General features: G+C 44.6%; 1 protein-coding gene across 2 annotated transcripts in view; it reads right to left on the bottom strand.

Moving 5' to 3' along the window:
• Positions 1-23,708, bottom strand: part of APPL2 (adaptor protein, phosphotyrosine interacting with PH domain and leucine zipper 2) — a 53,017-nt gene that overhangs the window by 5,291 nt on the left and 24,018 nt on the right. For both annotated transcript variants that reach the window (XM_024732120.1, XM_024732119.1), the window contains exons 6-17: positions 21,083-21,124; positions 20,908-20,966; positions 19,653-19,799; positions 16,222-16,304; positions 12,477-12,635; positions 10,829-11,017; positions 9,661-9,703; positions 9,522-9,578; positions 9,333-9,421; positions 4,060-4,215; positions 3,845-3,897; positions 2,031-2,205 (exon numbers count right to left, since the gene is read on the bottom strand). In XM_024732120.1, the coding sequence (XP_024587888.1) occupies positions 2,031-2,205; positions 3,845-3,897; positions 4,060-4,215; positions 9,333-9,421; positions 9,522-9,578; positions 9,661-9,703; positions 10,829-11,017; positions 12,477-12,635; positions 16,222-16,304; positions 19,653-19,799; positions 20,908-20,966; positions 21,083-21,124 (1,252 nt within the window). The remainder of the gene's footprint in view (positions 1-2,030; positions 2,206-3,844; positions 3,898-4,059; positions 4,216-9,332; positions 9,422-9,521; positions 9,579-9,660; positions 9,704-10,828; positions 11,018-12,476; positions 12,636-16,221; positions 16,305-19,652; positions 19,800-20,907; positions 20,967-21,082; positions 21,125-23,708) is intronic.

The following is a 23,708-nucleotide window of genomic DNA, read 5'->3' as shown; positions in this document are numbered from 1 at the left end:
TGCCTATTCTAGATATTTCATATAAGTGATCGTACAATATGTGGCTTTTTGTATCTGTCTTTCAATTAGCATAATGTTTTAAAGGCTCATCCATGTTGTAATATGTACCAGTACTTCATTCCTTTTTAAGGCTGAATAATATCCCACTGTATGTATATACCACATTTTGTTTATTCATCTTTTGATGGACATTTGGATTATTTCTACCTTTTGGCTACTGCGAATAGTACTATTATATGAACACTTGTTTTCAATTCTTTTGGGTACCTACCCAGGAATGGAATTTTATGTTTAAGTTATAGAGGAACTGCCAGATGATTTCCCACAGTGGCTGAACAATGTTATATGCCCACCAGCAATGGGTTCCAATTTCTCCACATCCTTACTAACACCTGTTACTTTCTTTAAAAATAAAAAAAAATCCATAGCCATCCTAGTGGGTGTGAAGTGGTTCTGGGTTTGATTTGCATGCCCTAGTGACTCATGACACTGAGCATCTTTCCATGTGCTTGTCGGCCAATTATATATCTTCGGAGGACTGTCAACTCAAGTAGACATTCTTCCATTTCTTACCTGGGTTCTTTCTTTGTTCATTTGTGAGCGTTCTTTATACTGGGTACTATACCTTTATTAGATAATGATTTGCAGATGTTTTCTCCCATTCTGTGGGTTGTCTTTGCACTTTTTGGGATAGTGTTGTTTGATGTACTATGGTTTTTCACATTGCTTTTACATATATTTACTCTGATCTTTTTGGTGGTGATTTTAAGAAAGATTATCATAAGCTTTGTAGCTTATGAAAGCTTTCAATGCCTATGAAAGGTCCAGGACATACTTAGAGAAAATCTTTAAATACATATAAGGTTTTATTCATAAGAACCTCATTCTCAGTAAAAGGTTTATAACAAATGAAAAGGACTGATTTTAATAAATGGAAGAAACTATATTCTGATTTTTGCCAAGCTGCTAATGAACTTTTTTGAAACTATCATTTATTACTTTCTATGTGCCCATCACAGCTGTAAATGTTTTACATGAATTAACTCACTTATTCCTCATGACAATACTATGGGGTGTGGATATGGTTGTTTTCATTTTATAGCTGAAGAAACCGAGGCACAAAGGTTAAGTAACTTGCTCAAGTTCATACAGCTAATAAATGCCAAAGTCAGGAATAAGGCTCTAAAGCAGTGCTGCTCTGCTGTCCCACAGAAATTTAGTGTAAGCCTCATATGTAATTTAAAAATTTCTAGCAGCCACCTCAAAAAAAGTGAAAACAGCTGAAATTAATACACTTTAATAGGTTGAAAATATTACCAGCTAGGTGTATTATTAATTTAAAAATTATTTTGCATTCTTTTTTTGGGGGGGATAGTATGAGATCTTAAATGTTTGGTATGTGTTTTACACTTAAAACACTTCTCAATTCAGATGAGTTAGGTTTCAAGTGTTACATGTAGCTACAGTATTGTACAGCGCAGGTCTTAATGCCCATGGCAGCCACAGCTTGACGGTCGTTTGCCATCATTCATATGGATCTTATTACTTGAAACCACAAATCATGTAGCTAACACGACTTGGCTTCTTTATTTTCAGCCCAACAAATATTAATCAGATTTTCCTTGTGGTGGTCTAGTTATCTCAGGCAGGCTCATGTTCTGTTTTCATAGTTTTTAATTTTTATAAATAGTACTCTCAGAGATGGAAGAGAAAAAACAAAAACCCTTCCACTTGCAACCTCTGAGATATAGAGAGTAACTCTCGAGTGATAGCATCTTTACGCCCAACAGGGTAGAATTCACTCACCACTAAAGATACCAGTTGCTAAAAATATCAGCTCTTGTCTTTAAGGGCACTTCGTCTAGCCAATGTATCTTATAAAACCAAAATGTAAAAAACAGAAACATGAGTAGCATCTTTACTTAATCTAATCAAACAATTCTACTATGAACATTCTAGATGGTTAAACGTGCTTTCAAAGGGGAATCAGTTGAAGCTGTAAGAAAATCTGAAAACGAAACTGAATGTACCTCAGAGCTTGACTGGTGACCATCAGATGGGATTCTGTCATACGGAAGATGTTATGAATAGCCCGAGCAGCCAATACTTGTCTCATCGCTTCGTAAATCACTTCAGTAGTGTTGTCTGTTTTAACTGCCATTGATCCCAAAAACCGAACTATAAACATCTGTTGCAAAAGAGAATCTGCAAGAGAGCATTTTCTGCTCAGGATCATTTCACTTCCTGCCTGTCGATGCGCATACCAGAAGCACATGTGCTGGTCTGAGAACAGGCTGAAGACCTAGGGTTTGCCTTGCTTTCTGGAGGGCTTTCTACCAAAACTTCTGAATACTCTGCTTTTATATAAGCCACAAATTGCCAAAGCTCTGAATCTCCTATTGTCCATATTTTGTCTGTTTGGAACTATTCATTAGACTAGAAAAGCACCTCTTTTTCTTCATCTATAAAATGAAACCACATGAACATCCTTCTAGCATGAAAACTCTAGGGTGACTACATGGAAGTGGCAGTATATTGCATCTTACTTTTTCTCTGAAAATAAGAGCTTTTCCACTAGACAATAGAAAATTCATTCATTACTTTGGCCTGCTGTAAAGTCCTCTTATAGAAGAAAATGTATTTGAAGAAATAAGACCTGATGTTGGGTTTCATTCAAATCATGCCCATCATTTATTACTGAAGGGCAGTGATGATGTTCCATAAACTAATGGAGATTGCAGAACTGTTAGCTTATTTGATGCTAATGAGCTGCCAGTATTGGCTTCTTGATAATGGCACGTAACCTGACAAACTGACAGCAGCCACACCTGGAAGATCAGGAAGAAGGTTTAGAAGATCCTTTTTTTTCTCTGTAAGAACAGTAATTCACTTATCCACCATTTGAAACTAAGAGGCCTACTTTCGCTTCACTTGTCCTCCCTATGAGTATCCTTGCCCCTAAAAAATAAGGGTTAAAAAAAACTTACTAGGAAAATATAACTGATATGTTGTAAATGGTTACTCCCATATGAAGCTAGTTTTTACAAGTTAGAAAGTTTTTTATGTAGACAGTTAAAAAACTGTGGACTGTGTGAGAAGTCAGCTAGATAGTCAGATTTGATGCAGAGCGTATTAACATCATTTTTTCTTTTTTTACCTAAAGCTGTAAGGAATGCCAGTTCTCAAGTCCTACTTTTAAATATAAATAAGTGGCATTTCATTCTAATGCCATTCTCAGGCTTCAGTCAAGGAGAGGCTGTGTTAAAATGAGGTCTTGCCCGCACTTCTAAATTGCCTTGGCTGGGAAGTGTAGCTCTTGGGAGTAGCAGGTTTTGGTCAGCTCTACTGAGTATGTTCTTATGTACCTTGTAAGAATGTAAATCAAACAACAAAAATCAGAATCTGAATTTGAACAAATTAAATACCTTTTTTTTTCATGTCATCTTCAAATTTAAGAATGAATTATCTGTGTTTTTGGTTTTCTAAAATGAAATAGCATGTCTGTGACTCACCCAGATTTTATCCTCTTGGACTTTGTTTTGCAGTAATGTTATAGCAAATTTAGATTTGGCAGCATTTCTCTGCAGGAGCTACAAAAAGGGCATGGATGTGGCTGATGGTACGACAGCTGCAGGAAATCTGTCAGCCTCCCCTTAGTGTTTATGCCAGGATGGTCCTAACTGCATGTGTCCTAGTGAGTCTGCACAGAGAACACACATCTGTGGATCACAATTTCAATTCATATTTCAAGTCAAAGCTCTTTAGAACATGACTTCACATCTTATTTCAATGGCCCTGGTCATTTTGTGCCGGGGAAAGAATAAGTACAGAACTAGCCACTTACCTTCTGTTTCTGGAAACGTCTCATCCTCAGTTTCACCAAAAGGGTTGATACGCCTAGGGGAATAGCCAGAGTCAAACATCCTGACAGTTTCAGCTAAAGGGACACGTGACACTTGAACTCTAAGTCAGAAGGGGATAGTCTCTGGAGGTGGGTAGGGACACGAGACGTTAAATTTATTTTCAGTTCTCCCAGAGATAAACCCCCTTAGCCCATACCTGCTCCCTCTGTTCTGATCAAGGAATTCTGTAGCAGGAAGTACAATGTCAAACTGAATAGGTGTTCCAGGTGCAATTAGTTGTTCAGCTTCAGGTATGACTGCTGCTTTGGGAACAATCTTGTCATTTTCCACCTCTGAATTTTTCATGTTCTGGCTGGAGTACAAAATAGGAAAAAACTTTTTTTTAAAATCCCTTTTAACCTTAAGCTTTTACAATCAAATGAATACTTGTTGAATGCCGATGTAACTTTCACAAGTAGATAAGGGAGAAGATTTAACCCACTCTACCAATAAATCATGGTAAAATGTCATTCACGTCCATGGTTAAAATCCCTCAGATCTCCCCGTTACCTACAGCTTGTTCTGGTGCACAGCATTCTGCATTGTTAAGACTACTTCTTATATTACCTGTTAATTTCCTGTTTGTATCTTTCTCCCTTTGAGACAGGTTTTTGAGGGCAGGAGCTATATAGCTAAATCATATTTATTACTTGCTCCGCAGTAGGCACTCAAAACCGTTAGCTGAATGAATAATACATCTTGGCCTAGCATTCAACCGCCTGGCTGTCCTTTCTCCTGAAGGTCTCCCTCTCCCCTCCCTTAATGCATCCTCCACTAGAGCTACACCAAACACCCACGTGCTTCTCATTTCCAGCTCCATCGCAGGTCCTGCACTTCAAACACCAGCTCACATCGCCACTCATCCCCTAGGCCTTTCAAGCCAGCCTGACCCTCTCCTTCCTCTGCAGTCCTGTGGTTCTTCTCAGTAAGCCACGAGGACAGTCTTGGATCTCTGCGTGCCTCCAGAGCTTAGCACTGTGCCCACATGTACTGTTTTGAGACTGTGGCACGTAAAAGCAGAGCATGGTCTGTAGTAATTAACGTGCCTCCATGTTTCTTCTCTTCCAGTGTCAGAATGCTGTAATTTCACCTTTCATGTTTATAATCTTTTCTCCCCAGCTAGAGTGTAAAAACCTTTGAGGGGCAAATCATGTAAAAGTATTTTGATTTCTTACATTGTTTGAACCATAAGAAGACTCTCAATATCTTTCCATTCATTTGATATTTTGTATATCAGTATTACAAATTTCTCAAGTATGTCAATAACTAAATAGGTTGTATGGGGCTTCCCTGGTGGCACAGTGGTTGGGAATCCACCTGGCAATGCAGGGGACACAGGTTCGAGCCCTGGTCCGGGAGGATCCCACATACCGCAGAGCGGCTGAGCCCATGCGCCACAACTACTGAGCCTGCACTCTAGAGCCTACGAGCCACGACTACTGAGCCCACGTGCTGCAACTGCTGAAGCCCGTGCGTCTAGAGCCTGTGCTCCACAACAAGAGAGGCCACTGCAACGAGAAGCCGGCACACCACGACGAAGAGTAGCCCCTGCCCGCCACAACCAGAGAAAGCCCATGCGTGGCGGCGAAGACCCAATGCAGCCAAAATAAATAAATAAATTAATTTAAAAAAAATAGGTTGTATGGAACTGCTATAATATCAGCTGACGAATGAGCAAAATGAATGGAAAATGGATACAAGCACAATAGAATGGTAGACGGTCACTGCAAGGAGAGATGCTTAGTTTTAACCTCCGTTATTAACAGAAAAGGAAACCGAGGCCTCTAGAGAAGTTGAGTGGTAATCCTGAAGGCACTCAGTTACCTGGTTGGTCAGCTAGATTAAGAACTAAGGTCTCCTCACTGCCGGCACAGCGCTCTCCCACAGTGTCACACTGCCTCAGTAACCAAAATCAACCACATCTGCTCTATGATCAGTCTTTAAGAGAGTATGATATAATAGTAAGTGAAGCACTGGAGGAAGGGGTGAGTAGAAGCTTCAAGGGAAGGAAGCGAGTCCCAAGATTTTGGCTCCCCAGTGGGTATGAGGGGAGATCACACAAGGAAGACAGGACGGGGCCAGGCTGTAGAGGGCTGTTAACACCATCGGGTGAGGTCTAGCTTGACTCTGCATGTAGGCGGCCACTGAAGACTCTTTGAACAGAGGAGTGAAATGATAGAAATTAAAGCATCCCCTGTGATCTGCATGTCACCAACTCGAATGGACACTTCGGGATCATCATCCTGTTTGGTCTCCCAAAGCATCTAACACGACTGACCTCCTCCTTGAAACTCTCCTTTCTGGGTTTGTGCTGATGCCACACATTATAGGTTTTCCTCCTACTCTTCTGCTGTTCCTGAAGTGTTTTTTGCAGGCTCCTCCGCTAATCCACATGTTGGAGCTCTTTAGACTTCTGTCCCAGGCTCCACTTCCCTCCCTCTACACTCTCCCTAGCTGACCTCTTCTACCACCACTTCCGTGCTGATGGGCTCCCAATTCAGAGACTCAGCCCAGACATTTTCTTTGCCCTCCAGACATATATCAGTTGACTACTTGACAATTCACTGGAATGTCTCACAAGCCTCTCAAACTTAAGTCATAAACCGAACTCCTGATACTGACTACCAACTCTTCATGTCTTCACGGTGGTGTCATATCGCCACCAACTGCCAAGGTGTTCAACCCAGACTGTGGTCATCCTTTGTTCCTTTCTTTCCACTCCACATCTCACATAACAAACATCCTACAGATTCTGCCTTCAAAGTAAGTCCCCAATCCACCTACTTTTCATCTCCTCTGCCATGATCCGTTTAAGACACCATCGTGTTCTCCTGGACTAGTGCTACAGACTCCTCACTGGATACCTGCTTGCCCAGCTCTGCCTTGTGTGTCCTCCACAGCAGCCAGAGCTGACCTTGGAAAATGTAAAGTGGATCCTCTCTCTTTCTCTCACTCTCTCTCACACACACCCCTACCTCTAAAACCCTTCCAGAGCTCCCCAAACCCCTGCCCTGACTTCCTTCATGATCTGTCCCTGCCCCCCTCCCTCCCAACCTCGTCTTGCTCTATGACCTCCCTCTGCCGGCCACTGTCTAGTTACAGTGATCTCCTTTCAGTTCCTGAAAGACACCAAGCTCTTCTCTGCCATTCAGCCTCCACAGCTGGGATCAGGAATGCACTACCTCTGGCTCTTTGCAAGAGAGGCTACTTCTCATCTCTTACTTCTCAATTTAATTATCTCTACAGACAGGCCCTAAATAGGTCTCCTCCTTATTCTCCATGATGGCACCCTCATCTTTAACATAACAGTGCTTTCCTGTATTTTAACTAAGTATTTGTTTACCTTTTGCCTGTCTTCTCCTACAAGTCTGTAAGTTTCACGATCTAGCTCAGCACCTGGAAACTTATACATCTGTTGAACAGCTGGATAAGTGAATGAATATTACATATAAGTAACTGCAGAACGAGGGAAGGCCACGTAGGAAATCTGCTTGGAAGTGAACGGCAGTTTGTTCCCAAGAACAGAGTTTCTCTGCTTCATTCTCCCACTGTCATCAAAACATCTCTTTATTCCTAATGAGCTGACCCTAAGAGAGATGCTAGCCCGGCCCTCCACTGCTCTGGGGCCATCATCTGGCAGCCACATCTGTCACCCTTCCGATCTTTGCATTGATTCGGCTGTCTGGCTACAGTCATTTTTTCTCCTAGGGATTCTTCTGTATCCCTTCTATGGGTTCCTTTCTAAGAATGTGATTTACTTATTCTATTGTAGAACAGAGGAGAAAAATCAGTTACTGAATAAATAAATCTGAGCTGCAGACTGTTTTTTTAGAAAACCAATCACACCTTCTGATTACACCCCAGAAAGACAGCATTTTAGAGCTGGAAGAGGCCTTGGAGGTGGTCTGATTTCTCTCATCTTATATCACAGAGTTGAGGAGACAGAGGCCCAGAGTGCTGACGACCCACTCAAGGACATCTAGCTGTGTTCAGAGCTGTTATTAAGACCATGTCTCCTAACTCCAAGTCTAGTGCAGGGTTCTCCACTATGTCCCTCTAACACTCGTGTGGCTTTACAGAGAGCAGACAGACACATTTACCCAGTACAGTACTCACAGGTTAGCCCCACTGGCCGGATGTGTATTTCCATTTCCATTTATAAAGTGCTTTCCTTAAAGCTGCTCTTAGTAAACATGCTACTTTTGTGTAAACTGTTACCCTTAAATTATGGCACTGGAGTGTTCTCAGACTTGTTGCCTCGTCCCCATTTTTATTCCCTTTGCTCGGGTTCTCATGTTCTGTTTCACAGCTACTATCACAGGGACATCCCGTGGGGCCTCGCTGCCCTCCCTTCTCCTGCCCCACCCGCTCTCTCCCAGAAGGTGCCGCCCAGCAGTCTTTCCAGCCGGTTCTGACTATGCCTCCCCTCTTGTCAAAGCCTGCAGTTCTGTTCCCCTGCCTGTGGCTCCTCAGCAGGGCACCTAGTTCTTTCACCATCGGACTCAGCCTATTCTCTGCTTTCTCTCGGGCCGTTCCTCCTGGCGTCCCAGGGCTGGGTGTGTGAGCGCTGGCTCCACACTGCACCGCACTGAGACCCTGGGAAGTTACTCAACCACTCTGAGCTTTCTGACAACTTTCTTCTGGAGTCATTAGACAGTATCTGTAAAACATGTAACGGGATTCTTTCTATCATGCCACTAAAGATGGAGGCCTAATACAGTCATGATTTCAACTTGCCCTGTGATGCCATGCTTTCATTAGCATAACAGATAATACAGCCTTCTATTATTTAATCAAATGGAAACTCCCATTAAGATGGCATTCCTGGAATAAATCCTAAAGCAGTATTCAAAACAAGAGGAAAGCTGTATGTGTGAAAATGCTCACTATAAACGACAAGAGCAAACAAAGGAAGGGGAAGCAAACTAAATATTCAAATAGTCAATAAATGATGGATAGTGTGTAAAGGAACAATTATGAAAAATGTGAAAATATGAAAAATATATATGTGAAATAAATGCACATATGATAAGGTCTGCACCATAACATGGACACATAAAAGGTGATTTTCTTCCTTATTTAAAAAAAATTTTGTTTTGGTTTCATGATTTTGTTGATGCTGATACGAAATGTGGGGAGAACTCCTGACTAGCAGATACTCAGTGCATGTCCTATGTGCTCAGGCTGCAGCTGCATGGTCCAGGGGAAGGAGGTGGACATTGAAAGCAGACAGCTTTGAATTCTGACTCAGCCTCTCATTTGTGGTGTGAACACGGGCAAAGTATTTACCCTTTCCTGGTCAGAGTTACTGCTTCTGTACAACAGGGCTGAACACCACGGTGCTGTAAAGATGAAATTCCTAGTACAGGTGAAATCCCTAATACACAGTTTGGCTCCACAAAAGCTAGTTTTTTTCTGTCCTTTAGTTACCTGGGGCAAGGGCTTTCTTGTTTTTTTGCAAAACTTGTAATTGGAGTCACTGCTTGGAGAGCCGTCTGATTCAACTTGATGGCGACTGCCTAAAAATCCAGAGGAAGACAGGCTCAGTTCCAAGAGGTGGACGCTTACCCTTCACACTGAGAAAAGAGCTGAGACGCATGTAGGGCAGCCGTGAATTACCTCTGGGTTGTCAGTCAGGTAGATCTGTCTGGAGATGTTGTTTATTGCACATATCCACTGTAGAGGACATTAAAAAACGTGCTGAGTCCCAAAGTCACCCACTATACTAGAACAGAAGTGAAACAAACAAAACCTTTACCTCTTCGTTTTCCTTTCTGCTTTCCGCCTGGAGGATTATTCCCCTGAAATAAAGTACATCTAAGTAAGTGCTTCCTGGACCTCAGTGACTGAATATCTGCATGCAGCGGGCCAGGAATAAGATACAAATAATTCTGCTCTACTTCTGCGAAGGCGTCACTCTTAAAGGGACTCCACACCTGCCAGTCCCTTTGTTCCTCATCTGTGAGAGGTGGGGAACATGGATTTTATCCCTATTTCTTATCTGAGGGAACCAAGGCCCAGAGGAGTTAAGTAACTGCCTGGGACTGTGACTAGAATCCAGAAGCTTCGTTCCCAGGTCATTTACCATCACCCAGAGAGGAAGGATGATGTCTAAAGATGCTCTGCCATTCTGGGAGAAGAGATGGTCTACATCATACCAACGCTGCCCCCTCCCCGTGAATGTGCTATTTTTCAAATAAAGTCTCAACTCAGAAGCCCAACAGAGAAAGCAAACGCAAGCAGAGCAGCTCTGACTGAGAACGGGGCCACTCCTCCCCCTCAAGCAGGTGAAGCCTGGAGCACTTCATGGGGCTCCAAACTCCTTGGAGCAGTTTGAAACCACGGCTCTAAGTGAGGGGGGGTCCCACTGGGATGGGATCTACTGATGATGCACGGCTGCCATTCTGCAAACATGGCCTCTCCTGGGCCCAAGGTGCAAGGCAGATGTGGGGACAGAGTGCTGGCGAATAACTGCTGCAGCGGCATGTCCTGTTCACATTTCCCGTGTCAGCTGGGGAAGCGGACTCCTCAGGCAGGCACCCACTCTCCCCGTCAGCCCCCCAACCCCATGATGTGGACACAAAGGCTTGTCTAGAACAGACGAGGAGCGGCTACAGCCCCACCCCTCTCTCTCTGAGTCTCCGCTGACAAACAGCTCCTATCGCCGTCTTACACAAGGAAGTCACCTCTTCTCCATAGCCACAGACAAATCCTCTCTGGGACCTCTTAGATAAGGCAGGCTGGATTCCATATGGTCCTGTGTGCTTGCTTAAAGAGGACATAAAACCACCCTCCCGAAAGGTCAACACCACCCAGAACGGGGCCTCCCCTGTGGAGGGCTGGCACAGAGGAGTGACCTAGGAGGCCCTTGGCAGAAGTGGGGTCACTGCACCTGTTTCCTCCCACATAAAACCCGTGTGGCCTACGCTTTTCCATTGGGAGTAGTGATCTGGAAGCAGTATCGTCGGTCTTCACAGTCCACCGCCATCACTGAGCAGTTGTCCAGGTCCTGGATCAAGCCTCCAGCCACGGCACCCCTGGGCTGACACATGAGATTCCCGCCTTGGGTGAAGAAGTAGAGTCTCTCCCAGGTGGTGGTGACCAGCCCTGTTTTACTGTAAGAATTGTGTTGTGAAAAGCTCATTAGTCCTAGGAAGCATAAGAGGCACCTCAGTCTTGCTGCCTCTTTATGGGTATTCGTAGCATTTTAGAAATAATGTGTTGCTTTACATTAAAGCAAAACTTCTCTGAAAAGAATTCAAGTGCAAAGAGTAGCAGGAGAGGCACAGGTTAGCTTGAATGAGCTGGGAGCTGATGGGCTCTGCTCAGACGGGAAAGGCTGGTCCACAGCCAACTCCAGGGTGGGGGCAGGGGGCGCCCACCCCCACTGCAGCCAGTCTCTGGCTTCTAAAGCCGGGAGCTGGAAACAGAATTAGTCCATCACCATCGGGAACTGAAAACCTGGAAGATCATTTCTCTAAGACACAGAGCTGAACTGCTCTTAGTTAGAGTGACCAGGGTTACCCCGGCCACAGCGCACACCCCAGAACCCTGGGCACTTTATACCAGCTTGGGTTCTGCTCCAGCTACGTGTTATGCTTCTTCTGTGGGCTGTTTACAAGAGAAAAATCTAGTTCCTGGCAAATAAAACCAGAACCTTGTGGAGTTTTCTATCTGTACAGAACTAAAGGAGACCTCTGGCTTGTGATGTCAACGAGCTTTACAGACCTCTGAAAGGCTCTAACCTGGTAAGAAAACAGCTGGCACCTCTTCACATACCCTCCATTTGGGGGATATCAAATATATTTATTCGATTCGGTATTTACTGAGTAGCGACTATGTATGGGGCACTAGGTTTCCTGCCTCAATAATGGTAACAGCTAACATTTGAGTACTTATACCTGCTAGGAATTACCTCACTCAATCTTTGCGACAACTTTATGAAGTAGATGCAATCTTCAGCTCTATTTTACAGATGAAATGCCAGGGCAGCGGGGCCCAGCCGGGCCAGGACGTCTGACCAAAGTCAGAGCTCACCACCACACCCGACAACAACCCCACCTGCTCTCAGACACAGTCAAACCTGGGTACCTCTTTAATTCATAGTGAACATCTGAAATCTGAGGGTTAAACATGGGGTTCAGTCTATATGAACCTAGATGATTCTGGAAGCTTCCTGGCCCTCAGACTCTGGCCTCAGTGCTGCATCACCGGCACACTGCTCTCACCCATCAGGGGGTCTGGGGAAGGGTCTCAATGGTCTAGGATGATGACAGTTAAGAGCAGTCTATGTCAAACGGCCATGGTGACCAGGGAGGGGCGGCCTGTGGTGTCTTGGGAGTCTACGCACTGACTGGGTTCTTACTCACACAACTGTTTCAAGCCCCATCTCTCAGTGCAGTTTGGGACCTGGGCCCAGACACTTCCTATGTCCCAGGCAGGAGGGGCGCTGTGGCGGGAGCTATAACCCAACCTCACACACCCCCGCCCTCTGATGGGGCACTTAACAGGGGCTTTTTAGCCACTCCCAGGGAACGCAGACTTTAGAAAAAGAGGCAGGCAATGAACTCTCACTTTCTAAGGTTAAGGTAACCAGCCTTCTGGATGAGGTTCCTGTTGATCTGGGGTGCAGCCACATCAAAATCTGGAGTGTAAACAGCTTCCTCAAGAGAAAGTAATTCTTGCTGGGATGCCTGCATCTTCTCTGCTTCCGCTTCCAGTTCCACCTGGATGCTTGAGACAGAAGGTGTCCGGTCAGTCACTTGTCACAGCAGATGGTGGAGCCTCCCCGTGGCTTCCTGCCTCACACAGGGGGGCACGACACTCCACCTGAGGCTCTGAAAGCTGGAGATCACAGGGACTCCGGTTCGTGCTACTAAATGGTTTATATGACTGTTGTTTTGCTACCAACAGAGCATAACGAATACCACTGGACGATGCCTGAACCCAGCTAAATAATTTCTCTGTTGACACAGTGGTATCCAGGCTCAGACTTGTCGATGCAAGTTTTAGAAGATGAACCCATCCTCAGGAGCCGCATGTGCTGGCAGCCTGCGAAAGAGCCAGAAAGGCAAGGAAACGGCAGTCATTCGTGGCCCCCACCCCCCGGTTTAGGCAGGAATGGTGGGGACGGCCACTGCAGACCGGAAAGTGACCAGGAGGTGGTACCCAGGCGCAACAGCAAAGCCAAGAGCAATGCTTTTCCTTATATGAGAGCCACACAACTGCCCTGAGACGGTGCAGGCTGGCCGGCCCGTCTGCCCATGGTCTGAGGCGTGGAAAAGCTGGAAGCTTTAGCTTTCTCCCCATAACGTGAGGCCTCAACAGCTACCCCACCCAGGGGCGACAGCCTGGGTGACAGTCCTAAACACAGTCTGCCAAAATGGGCCCTCCATCCGAGAAAACAAACTCTAGAGGCGTTGTTCCACTTCTCCACTGTGTAAAGGAGGTAGGACTGAATTCCGATGTTGAAATCGGGAGGAACCTACGGGCTAGCGTTTTACAGAGTGAGCTCCTCAGCACTTCCTTTCAAAAGCGTCCTGTAGGTGAGTGAGATTGGGCTTGTGTGTTCCAGATGCTCCTCTTAGAGGTTCACAGTGTATACCACCTGTATCCTGTTTAATGCAACCCTAAGGCAAGCCGTCAGTCCAAGTTAATTTTGGCTATTTTGATGTTTGAATGGAACGATCTGGGGCTCCACCAACAAACTTCGTTAGTTTAACGGGGTTGTCATTGCCAAGGCTGAGAATGGAATGAGAAAAAAGAAGTTAAGCTGTACAGGAGTGGACGGAGGGAGCCAGAAGTATACAGAACCGCTTAGGTCCTTCAGCTTTTGTGAGAAGCCTCTTTGACGATCTGATGAAAGGTAAGGATTGTCTCCCCCAGAAAAGCCCTCATGTGAACCAGCGTGACATCATGCACACAACTCCAGGGAGTTTTTAGTAACTGTCCCCCCTCTGCTCCCCGACCCATACAGGGAGGCTCAAAAACTGAGCTAGGGCTTCCCTGGTGGCGCAGTGGTTGAGAGTCCACCTGCCGATGCAGGGGACGCGGGTTCGTGCCCCGGTCTGGAAAGATCCCACATGCCACGGAGCCGCTGGGCCCATGAGCCATGGCCGCCGAGGCTGCGCGGCCAGAGCCTGTGCTACGCAACAGGGGGGGCCACAGCAGGGAGAGGCCCGCGTACAGCAAAAAAAAAAAAAAAAAACAAAACAAAAAACTGAGCTAATCCAAGCCTCCCAGAACTCAAAGAACAGGGTAGAAAAGTGACTCCCTTCAACTGTTCCCTTCGAAGATTTTTATTTTAAATCATGTTTCATTTAATTTAAAAAAAAGCGTGTGTGTGTGTGTGTGTGAAGAAGCCAAGAAAAAAGCCTGAAGTGTAGCACTGTGAAGTAGGGACTGAAAGAAAAGCCCCTGGCACTGTGGGGTGGTGTGAAATGCCACCCATCTGGGTTTAGGCTGGGTTCTGAATCCTCTCACACCCTGACGCAGTGAGACCAGGCATCCACTTCCCTGGGAAGGACTGCAGAGCCCAGAGCCACCACTAGACGCTGTTCCTTGGCCACTCGGGCTGGCTGGCTGCTGATGCCCAGCAATGTGGCAGCAAGACCCCTCCTAGTGGCACAGGCGCAGCAGTACTTATCTACTCACCAGGATACAACGTAAGGGATAAGAAAACTAGAATTCTTAGCTGAATGCTTCAGCCGTTTGAACCAGGAGGTTCCCGTGCTCCCAGGTTCCACTGGGAGCTCTGCCTGCTGCCCCTGTAACAAGATGTGCCTGGTCAGGCAGCAGAAGCACGACTCACAGAACTAGACCCGGCCCTCGGGAGCAGGCTGCGTGGCTGGGGCTTTCAACGCCAGTCACGAAACTGTGGGAACAGCTGGTGCTGCACTTTGGTGGCCTAGTAACAGCTCAGAGAGACACTGACAAGGAGAGAGGACACAGGCTGCAGGATGTGTGGAAAGATACACACTGCAGCATCTCAGAAATGGGCATGAATGTACTGCCACCAGTTAATAAAAAAATCTAGTACATGAAAAAAATTTGAAGCACAGGTAGTTCTCTCAGAAACAAAAACCATGGGATTCTGAGAGTTAAGGAAGGTAAGAGAAAGACAGTGAGAGACAAGGGAGAGAGGGTTTTTAAATGACAATTTAATAGGCTCCCTTCTCTCACTTTCTCCTAACCCCCCAGGGGCTAACAAATTAAAAGGCAGGAAATTGAGCTCGGATTTCACAAATTGCCTTCTAGCATAATTATAAATCTAACCTGCATCCAACGATCAGGAAGAAAACAGCTCAGGGGCTTTCAGGAAGGAATATATGCTTCCCTAAACCACAACTCTCCCCTCGTGCCTGTATGATGCTCAGCACTGGTCTTCCTTGGGATTCATTCTCTATCTTCAGCATTTTACGGAAACTTCTGTCTAAATAAATTTACTGCTTGGCCTCCTTAAGGTATTTTGAAATGCAACATCCTCAAGAAAATGAACAACTTTCTCTTCATTTTTCCACACAAAATCCTATACTTACACTTGTTTTGTATATTTACCTATCAACTACACACGTATATACAGAGAGACATTATTTCTATACTCCAGGAATCGTGCGGAGTACTCAAGGAACCACACGTCTGCGCTGTTAATGAAATAAGCCTGGTGCTGGCAGCGCCTGGGCGCCTCCCGCGAGCTCACTACCGCAGACGCTGATGACAGGAAGTCAGAAGACTCAGGGCAGCCCCAGCCTTAATTAAACGTGGGCAGGACAGTCTGCAGAGATGACACTGTATTTGTTAAAAATAAACATTTGCAAGGCTGAACTGCAGTTTGTTAAATTAATTCAAAAAAAGGCTTAAGGCCTTATTTATCTATTATAAATCAATGTGATGTTAAGTTTCCTGAAAAGTTGCAGCACTTCCGGCCGCTAACCCCATTAGCTCTCAAAGAAAAAAGCAAGCATCTCTTCTAAACTGGACTCATAGGCTTATAGCATGTGAAATGTGAATATTAACAAAAGGAGATCCTAAGAATAGGAACTTGGACTTAATGGGAAAGTACTCCTGTGGACATTATAATCTTTTATTTAGTCTTTTAATGTAGTAGATAGGACTCTGGCTCCACACGGGTCAAGAACTGCAGAAATCATGACTTTTCAACCACACAAAGAGCAGCAGCTAAGAGGAGGGCGCTGTTCTGAGCATTCATGGAGTGGAGGGGGCAGGGGGCTCTCTGGGGCCCTCCCCCCACCTCCCAGAGAGACTGATTCAGCAGGAGAGGCAAAAGGCACACGAGATGCAAACCGGAGCGCAGCATTACCTTTGAACCATGTCTGCAACGGAGGCTAAGAAGCTGTCCATACTTTGGGAAAACATCTCTGCTCCCTTCTTAAAAAAGTTAATCTGAAAGATATAATTATGATATTCTGAAAATTGTCTAAGAAAGGTGATCGAAGAATTCATGACATGTGAGACTAACAGCACAGGGGCCGCAGACACTGGCTGGCCCCTCCTCGCGCACTTGCTGCCTCTCTGCTGAGCCCCACCTCACTGGCTGAGATTGACTCCCAAAGCCCCTGGTGTATCTGTAGAGGGAGGAGGGTGAAGCCTCCTAACTTGCTGCAAGGCAGTAAAGACCAGGGATAATTTAAGTGCTTGGTACATACCACCTCATCCATAATTACTACTGATAATTATTTCGATATTATCATCAGCAGCCTTTTTCCTGTGTGAATTCTAGACAGTAAACAGTTTCTTGAGGGCAAGGATTAGGTCTTGTTCACCTTTGCATCTCCAGGGGCTAAACTGGTGACCAGTGATATGCACAGCACCAGCAAGGAGTAGACAAGCAGGTGCGGCTCTCAGTGAAGTGAAGGCCCCCACCGACTGCCCCTGCTCATCGAGCCACGTGCGGCTCTGAACACAGGCTGTGTGGATGGTGGTTTGGCTGCGATCTTGCAGAGGGAAGACCGGGCAGAAGACCCTTAAAAGGCTCTTCCAACCCAGACATCAACTTCAAAGTGACTGTGTATGAGAAGGACACAGCAGGACTGCACAGGTGCTGGACATGGGGGACAAGGCCCCTGCTGCTCCCCAGCATTCTGATCTGGAAGCAGCCCTGGCCCTGGGTGGTGGGCATGGAGATCGACCTCTCACCTCTAGAAGGCTAGAAGGTGTCATCAGCACAGTCTGACCCCTTACACCTGGCTCCCCAGACACCTGGGGAAGTGTGTACACCAAGGTACTTAGTTTTCACAGTACAGAAACACGATGATCGTGCTTATCCTAACGCAAGGTATACCTGCAGGAAGATGTTCTGGCCCCATGATCTTTGAACCATACAGAGATCAACACTGTAAATGCCATCCTGAGTCCCTGAAATGTTGAATATCAAGGTCTGTTAAACAAGCATTCTACATTTCTAAGTGTACAACATCAAGGTGGCTTTTTCTCTCCTTCCCCTCCCTGAACTCCTTGGAATTTATACTCTAAGTCCATGTCTTAGCTCCTCTACTACTCTGTAAATGCCTAGGGCAGGGGCTCATGCAATCCCTAAAAAAAACCTGATGAATGAACGGATGAAGGAAGGGATATGACACTGGCTTCTACAGCCACATTATGTAGTACTCACCCTGTAAATATGACACTAGAGTTCATTTTTGTGTTCTCATGAACCTGTACACAGGTAACAAAACCTCAGTTTGTATGAAGGCCTGAGGAATGAATCATGGTCTAACTGGAAACCTCTTTAATGAGGGCCACGGAAGGAAGAAATGGAGTCAAGCCACCTCCACTAAGGCGGGTGGTGCTGAGAAGTCTCGCTCAGTGCAACATCATCCAAAGACCTAAGTTCACGGCCCTTTGTGAACAGTAGGAAGCACTATGGTCATCCGACCATCAACTGACAAAGGAGATGCTCAATGGGCATTGGTTAAAGAGGCCTGATGAGGCAGTAGGACAGCAGATGCTTTAGGATCATCCCAAAGATTCATGGTGTCAGACAACAACCTGGTCTTTAGGAAGGAACTATAGTTTTCATCAGGATGAAAAAGTCTGCAGGGTGAGATTTTTATTTCGTCTTCTGTCTTGAAATCTGCATACTTTTCATATGAAAAATGAAACATGCCATCCTTGGTCCTCAAAAACGATGCTGCCACCACCCAACAATGACGGTGTGCTCTGTTCTGACTTCCTAGGCACAGGGGCTACACTAGTACTAATGCACCCAATGTCTTGTCCTCCCCACTGTGTCCAGGCTGGGAGAAGTGGTGGAGTCCTTGGCCATGGAAGCGAGTGAAACCAGCCAGTATCAAACCCATCCTTTAGGACTTGTGAAGACCCTCCTCTAAACAACCAAGCTCCCCAAGCACTGATCCATCAGGCCTGGAGCAGTTCATCCTTCTGAGATGCTGAGTCCAGGTCCCTCCCTGACTCAGGGTCTCCAACTGAGCAGGAATTACTGCTTCAAAGGCAAGAAATGTCAATCAGGGAGGACAGATGTGAAAGGAGGTATTAATCAGAGAGAGCAAAGGAGTACTGGCACTCTCTAACAAAGCAAGGACATTGGCAGGGACACAGGTGCAACAGGAGAGGGGAGGGTGACAGAGAGTGAGCGAGTATACACGTGTGGACACAGTGCCCATTATGAGGAAGCGGAGGAAGCTCCCAAGGATTTGCTGAGGACCGAAGCCCACAGCTGCACAGCGCTAGCTTTTGGTTTAATCCAGCTTTACTCAGTTGACACAGCAAGATTTTATTGCTCTAGTTAAATACTACCTCTAAAAACACCAAGCTGACCTTAGTGTCCCTATCACTCAACAATAAAATAACCATATGAAGAAGACAGACAGCTGAGCTTAGATGTTTAAAGATCCTCTCTTGTTCTCCTTTTCCCTGAATGAAACTGATACTGTATTCTTTTGAAATATATGTATTTAAAAAATGTATTTAAAAAAATAGATGCTCACAGGTGGGTTTTTTTAAGTTGCTTTTTTTCTTCTCAACATTTTGCTTCCTCACATTCCTTTCTGTTCCTAGATTGTCAACTGAGAGAAGGTTCCCAGCTGTGTTTCTCACATGCCCAAGTGAGGTTTTGGAGTCAACCTAAGTGGGGCTAAAGCAGGGCAGGGATGGAGGGTGAGGGCTAGTGCCGCACGGTCAAGGGCCCATCCCAAAACTGGAGCCTCCCTGCAAACAAACGTTCAGTAGTAGCCCACGAAATGGGAGGAAGAAGCCAGATAAATATTCTACAGGGACTTCATCAGGCAATGGCAACATTTCCCCACGCCCCAGATGCCCAGGTGCCAGCAATAACCTCAGCAACGTATCTTTAAAGAACAGCCCAGCTGAGGGTGACCCTTACCACACCAAGCAGCAAAGGATCGTGCGGAGTCCTGGGTTGTAGGCCTAGCTCCACCAACCTGGGAGTCAGCTGCTTCTCAGGAAACTGGACCAGGCCTGGCTTTCATCTGAATCCAACACAAAGGGTCATGCCAGCTCCTCCCCACAGGAGTCTTGAGATCAAAGCCATCATTTCCTGCACGTATAGCCTAGTAAGTCCAACTAATGATGACCCAGCCCCTCTGGAAGCTCTCCAAGTGCTGAATCTCAGAAATTTCTAGGGAGGCTGTGCACCTGTGTTTCTTTCTCTGATGATGCTTCAGTATCCCCTAAGGGCTACGTCAGCAGAATGCCACGCTGTTCTCCACAGCTGGCTTAGGTCTGATGCCTCAGGGAAAGGGATCACCCTACCTGTCCGTGGGCAAAGCCTAGCATGGGCTCCATCATGGCCACTCGCTTTCTGTACTGCAGCGCGTTGAGAGCACAGTAGTACTGAAGGGATGAAAGATGCTGTTTCCGCCGGGCAGCTGCCACCTCCTTTACAATTTCAGTCTTCACCTGGTTAAAAGGGGGAAGGAAAACAAACATCAAGTTGTCCAAAGCAAGTGGCAATCCTGTAAGAGCATGCAACTTCAAAACATGTTTGTTTATTCATTAGAACAATTTTTTTGACAAATAAAAAACAGATGAGATTCCACCTCAAGTTTTTAAAAATTCCAAATTAAAAATACCAAATTAATGGCATCTCAGCGTTTGTGAGGCTGCACTGGGGTGAAGACAATACTTTCTGCTGGTAGCACTACAAAGAGCTACAATCCTTTAGGAAAACAATATGGCAGCGTGCATTCGAAGCCATAAATATTTTGGTTCACCCATAAGATGGTACTCCCAGGAAATCATGGAACAGAAGTAAAAGCTATATGCCTGAAAATATTCGATATTATCTATAGCAGCTAAAAGCTAGAGAGCATGAGTTAAAAAATCAGAGTCAACATTCAGGGCAAGGAGTTCAAGTGCCCAAGTATATGTGAGTCAGATAACCATATGAGCTATCAAGCTTAAGTTAGAATCATTATGTGATTATCATTTTACAATGGTTCCAAGTTGACATTTAATAAACCAGTTTGAAAAAAGCTAGAACAGAGAAGAAGTCTACTTATGAGATTTGGAATAAATATTTTAAAAATCCAGGGACTTCCCTGGTGGCAGAGCGGTTAAGAATCTGCCTGCCAATGCAGGGGACACAGATTCGATCCCTGGTCCTGAAAGATACCACATGCCACGGAGCAACTAAGCCCGTGTGCCACAACTACTGAGCCTGTGCCCCAGAGACCACAAGCCACAACTACTGAGCCTGCGTGCTGCAATTACTGAAGCCTGTACGCCTAAAGCCCGTACTCCACAAAAAGAGAAGCCACCACAATGAGAAGCCCATGCACCACAACCAAGAGTAGCCCCTGCTCACCGCAACTAGAGAAAGCCCACGCGCAGCAACGAAGACCCAATGCAACCAAAAATAAATAAATGAATATATTATTTTTAAAAATCCATGTACAGGAGAAAAAAAGAATTCATCAGGACACCCTCAATGCCACAAATTCACAATAGGGAAACATAAAAGGAGCTTAAGTAAATGAAGTGAAAAATGGAAGGTAGGTATTCGTACCTTTTCATTCTCCTTTTTTTTAGGAAGCCTGCTATATTTTGCCATTGAGAGGTCATGCTCTAAAAATAAAGAGATATTTTAGCACCTAGATGGGCTGAAAGGCAAGAACATTCATTCAGCATCTCCTCTCACAGACATACTAAACTCACATACCAAGAACAGAGAAGATGCTTACCATTGCTGGCGAGTCCAAAAAGATCCTTTAAAGTGCTTACTTCTGAACAAGAGAAAAGAAACATCTTAAAGCAAAGAAAAATAAAATATGCTAACCTGGAGCTCTGTGCTTTCCCAAGAAAATAAAGGTATGTTCGTGGAAGGGGGAACCTCCGCCAGCACCCTCGGGTCCTGGTGCCTGCGGATGCTTGTTTTAATGAAAGAAATCTGAAGCAATCTAGTATACTGTACTTGCAACAAGCCAACACCAATAAATGTTAGTCCATGTGGGTGCCACACCCATCATGCACAAAGACGACTTAACAAAGTCTAAGACCAAAAAAACAAAAAGTTAGAGCAATGACTGTCCAGGGTTAAAAATTTAAAAACAGAGATATTTAAAAGGAAGTGACACTTTCTACGATTCTAAAACAATCCATTTTTACTTTGTCAAACAGAGCAAAGCATTTTCACATCTTCTACATTGTTTTTCGATCTGTCTCAAAACTGCCTCCAGCTTTTAAATTTCTCTTCACATTTTTCTTACTCTTTCTGATATGGGGCTGCTTTCTGCCTTTCTCTTCTGTAATTTTTCATTTCTTTCTCATCTTCTACTTCCTGATGGAGCAGTTTTAGAGTTTCTTCCTCATCAATTTTAAATAGCTTCCTAAATAACTCTTGTATTCTCTTCATTCAGATTATGTACTTATATTGGTGGGTAAATGAAAAAGGCAACAAAATGTAAAATAAAACCCCACTATTGGGCATATACCGTGAGAAAACCATATTTCAAAAAGAGTCTTGGGGCTTCCCTGGTGGCACAATGGTTGGGAGTCCGCCTGCCGATGCGGGGGACGTGGGTTCGTGCCCCGGTCCGGGAGGATCCCACATGCTGTGGAGCGGCTGGGCCCGTGAGCCATGGCCGCTGAGCCTGTGCTCTGCAACGGGAGGGGCCACAGTGGTGAGAGGCCCATGTACAGCAAAAAAAAAACCCCCAAAAACCCAAAAAGAGTCATGTACCACATGTTCACTGCAGCTCTATTTACAATAGCCAGGACATGGAAGCAACCTAAGTGTCCATCGACAGATGAATGGATAAAGAAGATGTGGTACATAAATACAATGGAATATTATTCAGCCATAAAAAGAAACGAAATTGAGTTATTTGTAGTGAGTCTGTCATACAGAGTGAAGTTAAGTCAGAAAGAGAAAAACAAACACATATATATGGAATCTTAAAAAAAAAAATGGTTCTGATGAACCTAGGGGCAGGCCAGGAATAGAGATGCAGACATAGAGAATGGACTTGAGGACACGGGGAGGGGGAAGGGTAAGCTGGGATGAAGTGAGAGAGTAGCACTGACATATATACACTACCAAATGTAAAATCGATAGCTAGTGGGAAGCAGCTGCATAACACAGGGAGATCAGTTTGGTGCTTTGTGACCATCTAGAGGGGTGGGATAGGGAGGGTGGGAGGGAGACACAAGAGGGAGGAGATATGGGGATATATGTATATATACAGCTGATTCACTTTGTTATAAAGCAGAAACTAACACACCATTGTAAAGTAATTATACTCCAATAAAGATGTTAAAAAACAAAAGCAAAACAAAACAAAAAAAAACACCACTAAGCAGAGGGGATGCCAGATTCTAATTTGGTTCTGATTCTGACTCAGGTATGAACCAAGCCAGATACTTAAAATTTCTGTCTTGGTGTCAGCAGAAAAGTATACCTTGATTAACTTTTTTCATAGATACTAAGAGCTTCTCATTTTACTACTACTAGACAGTTTTATTTTCTTAAAAAAAAAACATCATCCTGGGTAAATATTACTGATACTACTAATCCACAAGTTGAGCCCTTTTGGACTAACAAAGGCCACATCTCATCAACACTACTGGGCATTCTCAATCCTAGGTTCCTATAAACAAACCTGAAAGACATCAATCTGACAATACAAGTCTTAGGGGGTAATTATTTTGTTTCTAAAAGACTTGGAGTTTGTTTTTTAAATGATATCCCCACACATTTCTAATGTTTTCATTTAGAGAAAATCTTTTTTAAAAATGCACTCAATGAGGCTTTCAGTTACTACTGGATAATCAGCACATGACCACATTTAAGTTTGGCTTTTACATGCGATTACAGATGAGCAACACTAAAAAACACTAAAAACCCTGCTCAGTCAAGGTTTCTCTTTATACAAGCTGACATTATTTATTATTTTTTATTTATCAAGTGTTAGTGCTATCACTCTGCCCTTGGGTAGAGTTTATGCCAGTTCTGCTATTTCCCCCATAGGCTTCAGATGACATGATCACAGGGGATCTCAAAGTGAGGGGAAAAAAAGCTTCATATTTAAGATTTGGCCTTCCATTTACTGCATCTTTTCTGCCTAAAAAGAAAGTTTTAAACTTCCTGTTTTTAAACAGGAAGTACTATACTGAACAACAGATATTTCAGCACTCAGGTTTAGACTTTTTTGGTCTGCAATGTTTTATAATCGGTGTTCTAGAAAATACAATTCTTTATTCTCTGTGCAATGAATATTTTCAATGAAATAAGAAAGGACAAAAGGACTAGAAAAGCTGCATTCCCTTTTGTAATATCAACTAAGTTTTTTCAAGTTTATTTATTTATTT

Source organism: Neophocaena asiaeorientalis, unplaced genomic scaffold (assembly GCF_003031525.2).
Source record: "Neophocaena asiaeorientalis asiaeorientalis breed wild unplaced genomic scaffold, Neophocaena_asiaeorientalis_V1.1 scaffold418, whole genome shotgun sequence".
Classification (NCBI taxonomy): domain Eukaryota; kingdom Metazoa; phylum Chordata; class Mammalia; order Artiodactyla; family Phocoenidae; genus Neophocaena; species Neophocaena asiaeorientalis.
This window is presented reverse-complemented; position numbering and strand designations above follow the sequence as displayed.